Source organism: Spermophilus citellus (genome assembly GCF_964194105.1).
Source record: "Spermophilus citellus genome assembly, chromosome: 1".
In the NCBI taxonomy this organism is placed as follows: domain Eukaryota; kingdom Metazoa; phylum Chordata; class Mammalia; order Rodentia; family Sciuridae; genus Spermophilus; species Spermophilus citellus.
The window spans coordinates 258,542,159-258,551,871 of NC_138182.1; the positions used below are offsets into that span (position 1 = coordinate 258,542,159).

The following is a 9,713-nucleotide window of genomic DNA, read 5'->3' on the forward strand; positions in this document are numbered from 1 at the left end:
AAGAATTAACAATGTGGACTTTTCCAGAACTTCAAAGTTTAGTTCAGACAAGAAAAAATAAAGTATCTCTCAAATCATTTAAAAAAGGGAGAAATAAACAGTATTCAATGGGAACATAAGTATATTGGGAAATATTTCATACTTCTTTATGAATAAAAAAGCATTAGGTATTAGAATTAAAAGTTCTTTATTCTGAAAAAGAAATTATTTAAAATAGTCTTAGGAAACTTTGGAATTAATGGTAAAATATTAAACATTTTCTCTGAAATAAAGAAAAATAAGAATTCTTCCCATCATATAGTCTACGGATTATTGTACTGCAGTTTTTAATCAATGAGGAAAGACAAAAAACAAAAAGGATTTTCTCTTGATTGCTTTAATACTGCTTCCCACCTTCTTCAGTACTGCTGAATATACGGGCTTATCTCAGGCAAGATACTCAGAAGTTTGCCACATGTGTTTCTCCAATTTATCCTTCTGCATTCCCATTTAAATGCACTGCAGTACGAATTCTGCACATATCGAATCACTGAAATTTTTGTGCCCTCCTACTAGAGAATTTATTGATTCTAGCTGATATTTGATATCTTCTTTAGGGTTTTCTTTCTATAAGATAATGTCATCAGTGAGCAGACAAAACTTCATTTTTCCTAGTCTATTTAAATGTCTTTTATTCACTTTTGTTTTTTAATGATTGTTGCTAGAACTTCCAGTACCATGTGGAATAGAATTTATGAGCATCTTTGTCTTGTTCCTGATCTTAGAAAAACTTGCAACTTTTCTCCAGTGTGATGCTAACCATGGAATTTTCATATATGATCCTTAGTGTGTTGATATCATTCCTTCTATGCCACATTTATTGAGAGATTTTAATAATGAAATGATGTTGAATTTTGTCAAATGCTTACTATGCATCTACTTAAATGATCATATATATTTTTTTATTTCTATGAATATAGTGTACCTCATTTATTGATTTTCATAGGTTGACCCCTCCTTTCAGCTAAAAGGTAAAACTAATTTGATCATGGTGAATTATAGTTTCTGTATTGTTCAGTTGGTTTGTGAGTATTTTGTCGAGGATTTTAGTATCTATGTTCTTCCAAAATACTGAATTTCCTATAAGTTTCTTTCTTTCTTTCTTTCTTTTTTTGTAGTATCTATCTGGATTTGTTAGTAGGGTAATACTGGCTTCATAACTGAGTTTGGAAATATTTGTTCCATATCAATTTTTCAAATGATTTGGAAAGGACTGGCATTAGTTCTTTAGATGGGGATTTCCACTGTGAATCCATCTGATACTAGACTTTATTTGATGATATTTTTATGGATTTAATTTTATTATTCCCTACTTGTCAGTTCAGATTTTGTTCTTCTTGATTCAACTTTACAATGCCATCCATTTCTATGAAATATTTCTAGTTTATCCAATTTGTCATAGAATAAATACTCAGTGATTTTTTTGACCCTTTTGTATTTCTGTGTTAATTATAATTACTTCACTTTTTGTCTATGACTTATTTATTTGATTCTTCTCCCTTATTTATTCAGGCTAAAAAGTTGTCTATTTTGTTTATCATTTCAAGGAGACAACTCTTGATTTTCCTCAGAGTTTCTATTGTTTTCTTAATTTATTTTTTTCTCTGATCTTTTTAAAAATTTTATTCCCTCTATTGATTTTTGGTCTGGTTTGTTCTTATTTTTCCAAATCATTGAGTTGTAATGATGTTATTTGAGTTTTTCTTCTTTTTTGATGTAGGCATTTATTGCTATAAACTGCTCTCTTTGAACTATTATTGCCTTACAAAACTTTTGATATATTGTGTGTTGATTCTCATTAATTTCAAGACATTTTATAATTTAACTTTTAATATTTTGTTGAGTCAATAGGTTGTTCAAGAACATATTATTTCCCTGCATTTGCAATTTTTCTAAAATTTCTACTTTTATTACTTTCTAGAGTAATTCCATTATAGCTAGAAAAAATACTGTATATGATTACAACCATCTTTTTTTTTAAGAGAGAGAGAGAGAGTTTTTTATTTTATTTTTCAGTTTTTGATGGACACAACATCTTTATTTTTTATTTTTTATGTAGTCCTGAGGATCGAACCCAGCACCCCGCACATGCCAGGCGATCGCATTACCACTTGAGCCACATCCCCAGCCCAATTACAACCATCTTAACTTTGTTAAGCTTTGTTCCTTATCCAACTTGATCTCTCCTAGAGAATGCTTCATTTGTGCTTAGAAGAATGGGTATTCTGCTAGTATTGGACAAAATGTGTAATATGCCTATTAGGTTCATTTCATCTAAAATGTTTTTCAAGCCTCCTATTTCCCAATTGATTTTGTGCCTGAATGATTTTATTTTTCACAATTCACATTTGACATTTCATATTCTGTTTGAAAGTGATGACAATTATTTTAAATGGAATAAGGTAAAATGTTTTACATAAACCAAACTTCAAGGTCAATTTCTTAGAATGTCACTAAGACACAATAAAACTTCTGTATAGGATAATGTGTAAAGTAAATATGTAAAATGGTTAAAGTAGTCTTTCGGAATGACTTAAAAGTTAAAATGAATCTCCATGTCCTCTCTATGTGTTTACAAATCTTAGCTGCACATACTTTTTGATATAATTTTTAATCTTCAAAATAATTATGGAGGCTTTCAAGCTCTGCCAAGTATATCTGGAGTGCTACTTAAGATCATCTTGAATACTTACTTCTTTTTTACAACATTATAGTGAGTTTTGTGAATGCAAGCATGCTTTCTCTATATAATTTCTGGTTAAAATATTAGTTGAATAATATATATATATATATATATATATATATATATATATATATATATGTGTGTGTGTGTGTGTGTGTGTGTGTGTGTGTGTGTGTGTGACTTAAGAACCAATAGGTGGCTTGCTTGGAAAACATTATTGGATTCTTCTGCAGGGCACCCTCTTAAAATGCTTTTATTGATTCCAGCTTGATTATTAGTATATTTGTATAAAAGTCACCAGAGAATCTATCATATATTCACTTTGCAGTGCTATCAGGGAATAACTTATTACATATAAGGGAAACAATGTCTCTTTTTATCCAAATGCCCACCCATTAGGAAGAAATGTATCACTTAATTTAAAAGAGTCTTTGTCAATGATACCACATAATGATTTCTTCCAGAGCTTTTTTTCACTAATATTTCCTACTCCATTTACCTTTTTTAGATTCTATTTATTTTGTATCTGTATTTGGTACTGTTCAAATAGAAAATAAATGTATCCCAGCAACCTCCACCTTCCATTCCTAGCCTATCAATAGTTTATAATTAGTAATCATTTTATTTTTATATAGGTTTGATTTCAGTAATTAAAAAGTATTTTTTCCTCTCCAAACTACCATATATTATGAAGTTTTTTAAATTGCCCATTTTAGACATGCCTCACTTTGACTTCTAACCACTCCTTTCAGAGTTGACCATGATTATGCCCATATAATTAAAAGTAACATGGAAACAGGAACACAGTCCAATATAGTGGATATCATTGATATTTCTGAACACAGTAGTGTTTAAAAATGAGTTTGTCTTTCATGTATCACCTGTAAGGTTTCTGGTAGAAAAAAAGAAAGAGTTTCTGAGAGATACTTCCTTTAGAAATTCTGAGTGACCATTTCATTATGAGGCTTTACACATGAACAACTCTTTCTAAAAACAAAAAGACAAATATAAAAGCAGGTTCTTTGACTGTCTAGTCTTAACATTTAATAACAGTGATTCATGAAACACAAATTCCAAAACTGTGTTATTTCAATTTTAGTTTTCAGTATTGCAAAAATGAAACATGGTGATATTTCCTAACTATTGTTTTGTTCTTGGCCATACCTGAGACAAAAAGAAAAAAAGCCTCATAATTTCCTCACACCCTTAAATATTATTTGTAATAATATATAAGATAGTCAGTGAGCAGAGAATTTTAATTTTTATTGCCATATGCTTAACAACAAAGTAGCACCTGGAAGGCCTTCTAGATATTTATTGACATAATGAATAATTACTTCATTCATAGTGGTATTTGGTGCCCACAATTCTACAGCAAGGGATGACTGGCAGGTTGGTGCCACTACAAGCCTTAAGACAGGAGTTCAGGTCTTGGTAGAAGTAGAAGCTGGGGAAAACAAGTATGACTGGCAACTCTCAAGGGAAAATATATGATTGTAATTAAAGTAGATTCAGAAGTAAGAACTCGTGAAGAATTTAAAATTAAGATTGAAGCATTTAAGAAAAGAAAAGGAAAAAACCCTCTAGCAAACTCTAGAAAGGTGTTTTTCAATCTTAGCACTACTGACATTGACAACTGTAAACTCCTTGGAGGGTCAGTTCTATGCATTGTGAATGGTTAGTAGTAGTCCTGGCCATTGACAGCAAGACCTAAGAATCACATGCCAAGTTGTAAAAACCTAAAATGCTTTCACACACATGTAAATGCCCCAGGGGAGGCAAAATCACTCACAGTTAGAACCACTAATCTAGGGTAATTTGAGCTCATCACAGTCATTCAGAAGGTGCAGGCAAATGAGAAAGTTCTGAAAACATGAAGTTGAGAAGAACTGACAAAATACATGACTCATTCCTCTTTGATCATGGGAAAGTTTAGAGTCAGAAAATGTAAACTAAAATAATGAAATGTCAAATGACCAGCAAGAAATTTGTGCAAACAAAAGCAGCTGTTTCCAAACTGTTACAAATGCATTAGGAGCAGTATTTCTATTGACTATTCAAGAGGGAGAATGATTGTTCATCTTAGGTTTACAGAGTGTATAAGCTCAGCAATGCATTAAAGATTTGATGTACCTCATGGTTGGAAGGGAATCCCAGGTAAATTATCAGTGGGAATAACAGCTTCAACTATATTCTTAATCTATTAAAATGGAAAGCAGGCATTATCGATCCAGTCTGATAAGGTAACAATGTTTCAGGGGAAAGGGTTATGATTTTAAGAAATAGTTGAACATGGTTTCTGTTTTTCAAGAATGCTCAAAAATTGGGACCTAATTCTGTATTTAGAAAAGGATATTAATAACATCTGTTAGTTCAGAATTGCTAGGAGGCCCCTTAATCTTTTATGACTCTGGATACTGTATGATTTTATTATATTAAGAGGATTGAGGGTTATTCTGATTATATAAATGCACAAATATACATGACCATATATATATGCTCACAGTTTTATTTCCTGAAGTGAATTATTTTACTATACTGATTCAGAGACAAATCCACTATTATATTTTTATATTATTAATTTTTGTGGGTTTGGATTTGTCTCTATATCTGATTTTTATGAAAATCTATTTTAACATGCTTTTCATCACTTCAGACTATTATATAAGATACAAAGTTTGTACAGTAAATAATATTAGTAATTTACTTAGAGTTGTCTGTTACTACCAAAATTAAATTCAAGAATACAAGTTTTAGTTTCATTATTTATTTTAGATTTGAAAATAGGAAGCTGAGAAATTGGAAATTATGATAAAACAGGACAACTCTTACAGGCAACAAGACTCTGTGACTAGAAACTACATATAAAAAAAATCAAATTGATAAAAAGTTCAAAATTATAATGTTTCTCAAATCAAATTAGGAAATTTGAAAATAGAGGTTTTCAATACAAAGGCTACACAGTTTAAAGTATATTTCTTGAAGTTCAACTCTTGAAGACTATGCTTTCAAAGTTGAAGAAATTGGACCCAGTACATGAAAACTTCCCCAAAATGCTATCAATTTTTGTATATAGAAAATACCTTAAAGAGCAGCATTCTTACTAACTCTTTGAAGAAAAAAGGTTTAATGATAGATATTTTTTTTGCTTGGAAATCTATTTGATTGAATGATTTATTAGAATAGGCTTCTTAGTTATTGAAAACTCGGCAAAGAAATGTTTTAAGTTCATTATGGTTGATTTTATTTCTTTAAAAATATATATGCATATTATAGATGAAATACCTTTATTTAATTTATATATTTCTATATGGTCCTGAGGATTGAACCCAGTGCCTCACACACGCTAGGTAAGTGCTCTACCACTGAGCTACAGCCCCAGTCCAACTCTGTTTCTTATAACATAGTAGCTGTGGTGGTGAAATTCAGCCACTGACTTCTCTTTCTCTCTCCCCACCGCCCGATGCTCTCTTTATTTCTTTATCTCTTTTTAAAATAGATATTAAAATACACTTTACATTAGTAATATAATAGTACTTTAAAAATTGAATGTGCATAAATGTTCACTGGTATAATCATTACTTTTGATTTCATAGATGAGAAAATGAAGACCAAGAGAATGCAATTAAACATTGAAAAAGAAATGTTGGCAGAAAAAAACATTATATATGCTAGGTGATCTGTGGCCAACTGTATGATTTTCCTGTGTTTCCCTCAACTTTCACACTATAAGCAAAAATTTTTATCTGATGAATTAAATGCACTCCCAGTTGTTTGAATATTTAAAAAATGTTCTTCCTCTTTACATTCTTATGCTCATCGCACATTAAGATCACATGCTTATCTTAAAGGAAGTGAAACCTTAAGGGGAAATTTCCATGGCTGTAATAAACTTATTATAAATAATATTAGTGAGAATATGTAGGATATTTTAAGTTTTTATATTTCCTGAAGAAAATATATCTTATTCTGAATTTACATTCATCATAAGGCACATTTATTAAATTATTGTAAGTTTGGCATTGCCTTTTTGACATATATAAATGTGTATGCTTCCATTTAAAATAAGATTTTAAATAATATAGGCAATTAATGCAATATAACTAATATAATACTGTAATATAGACAAAAATAACAAAATTCCTATTTCACAGATTATGAAATGAATAATCCACAGTAACTTGAAAGTGCTCTACCACTTGAAACATACAGTATAAAATGGACACTGTGGCTGTAATACAGATTCAGAATCTAGTTGTATCTCAGAGGTAAAGCATTTACTAAATTTTTGTTCATCCAGGAGCTCAGTATATAGATTACAGAAAGTAACTACCGTAAATTCTCTATGCCCATCCCATTAAATGATTTTCTGATTTGCTTTCATAGAGCAGAATAGAGAGACTATAATTTGACTGCATATCAAGATGCATATATCTTAAGTGGTTACTCACTTTAATTGTACTCAGTGATTTAAAATTCTAGACTAGTTTTATCTGCTGAAGAGCCAAGTGGTACCAGATGGCTGAGGGAATTCAATTCAATAAGGCTCAAGTTAATTCAATCAGCTAAGTAGTTATTAAGCTCTATTCCAAGACTATGGACAAAGATATGAAGTACAGTTCTTGATTTTAAAGTATTGACATTCTATGGGAAATGAAAAAAGAAAGAAAACAAGAAGCATCTTGACTCTGTGGAGAGAATATATAATGTAATAATTTAATTTCTCAACATTTATTAAATCCTCATTAAGAACTAGATGAAGGGAAATAGATGCCAAATGATCCCTATGTCCAGGAAAAACCAAACAAAACTATTTATAGTTTCTATGGGCAAGATTACCATTATCACATCTTTATGTGGTTGATTTCATGTTTTAAAAGTTTTCTATAATGACATCCATAAAAATTACCTTCACTCTGTGCTCTTAAGCATGCAACCATTGGGTCTATGACAAGTCTGTTAATTCTTGCTTTTTGCTAAGATTGCTTAGGTTGCTATTTGTTTTCCTTCTCAATATAATATTTCACCTTTAATATCATCTTTCTTACATTATCAGATGTTTAAGGACTGATAGAATTGAATATGATAAAACATATCAACATTTTTTAAATGAATGAAAATATATTTTATCAAAAATAGTGTTACTTAGAAGATAAAAACTTAACAAAGTTTAATGCAAGACTTGTATGCCCCCCTCATATTGTAGTAAGTAAATTGTTTCTACCTGCTGATCTTCTTAGTTGTTTTTCTTTTATACAAATACTCTCAAATTTTGATTTAAGAAAACTAAAGAATACACATGCATATACACACACATATATACACAAACACATATGCATATAGTCATTTAAATGACTATATTAACATATCTATCATTGTTTTGTAGTTAAAATTTTAAGTGATTTTTTTTTACATCTTTAGTCCATGAGTTGGTGGAAAAATATTAATTCAATTTAATGAATTCCTACATTTATTAATTTCCTAGTTTTTCAAAATAGAATAGTATTTCATAAATAATGCTTTTGGGATATTTTGGGAATCAAAGTTATACAGATCATCATCTCTACAACCTTTCATTTTCCATACATAGTAAGACTTGTAAAGTATGAAGGTAAATATTTGTCATTTCAGTATGGACTTACCTTGCCTACATATTGATAATCAGATCCTGTATATTCCTCCAGTAAGAAAAACTGATTCCACATCCAACCACGTTTTTGACGATGCAGAATTTTGCCATCACTTCTTGACACTTGTGCACCTAAAATCCTTTGTTGAGGCACAGGAGTCCTTCTGAATGTTATCTCTGGAGAACAGAAATGTGGCAGGCATACGCAGAGTAGAATCAGTCTCAAAAACTGGTGTATTGTCATAGTTCACTTGTTGACAAATCCCAAAGTGGATGAAGAAAAAGTAGTCCTATTTTACTGGATTGGATTTTACTGCATTGCAACTGGTTTCCAACATTTCATTAATGTTTGGTACGTTTCCAAAATCTTTAAGCAAACAGATAAAAAAAAAAAGTCAGTTGACAACATCATGACTGTTACTTGTCATTCTAAATTTAAAATTATACAAATTTATTAAAATATTTAGTGTAACTATTTTTCATAGAATAGTGATTGGTTTGGGGGAGCATTGTGTCATAAAATATGCATGGTTTAAGAAAATATAATTATGGGTGTTTTCTTTCAAACAAAGTATAAAGAAGAGACATCATGAAGTTAATTTATCTCTTTTGGTGATTTAATAGTATTTAGAATTTATAATTCCTATAGATTGGAGGTGTATTTTATATTGTGTATCATTTTTTCTGGAATAAATTTTACTTAAAAACAGTGATTTAAATAAACTACAGGAATTGTGCATTACTTGTGAAATATAATAATACCTAAATATTTTTCAAACAGTGGACAATTTTTTTCCAATTTAGTCTAGATGCAAAAGTAAAGGCAAAAACAAGCAAACAAACATATAAACAAAAGAGGATTACACTGGGTTAAAATATTTCCTCTCTTTTCTTTGGTGTGTGAAACATCTGGGTTTTCCCAGATGCAGAAAAAAAAAAAAATCCCACTTCAGAGAATCATTTCTAAAACAATGAATACTAGTGGGTAAGAGGATATAATCAAGTCACAGCTCTACCTGTGCTATGTTTACCCAAACTGTGCAGTTCTAATGGTCCCTACTGCCACCAAGTTTGTCCCAAATTGCATGGCATCTCTGCTGGACTGTGGCAATAGTCTATTCCCCACTCTCCACGTTGTGCCTGTCAATATTTTCACAACAAAATCTCCAAAGTAACCCCATTCAAAAGTAAGTTACACCATTTCACTGCTGTGCACCGAACATTCAACTGGCTTCTCATCTAACTTTGAGTGAAATCTAAAATCTATGCACAGTTACCGCATTCCCTTCATCACTGTCACTCCTCTGACCTGCTTCACTTCAACCCTCCAGCTGCCCTCCTGACCAACTCCTTTCCAGTTAC

The 9,713-nt window shown here is 30.7% G+C and overlaps 1 protein-coding gene across 2 annotated transcripts in view; it reads right to left on the bottom strand.

Annotated features, from left to right (window-relative positions):
* The window catches only part of CDH10 (cadherin 10), a gene marked incomplete at both ends in the record, with an annotated part of 101,345 nt that extends 92,750 nt beyond the window's left edge, over nucleotides 1–8,595 (bottom strand). For both annotated transcript variants that reach the window (XM_081307992.1, XM_081307991.1), the window contains one exon: nucleotides 8,365–8,595. In XM_081307992.1, coding sequence (XP_081164118.1) covers nucleotides 8,365–8,595 — 231 coding nt within the window. The remainder of the gene's footprint in view (nucleotides 1–8,364) is intronic.
* Between the last annotated feature and the right edge of the window lie 1,118 nt (nucleotides 8,596–9,713).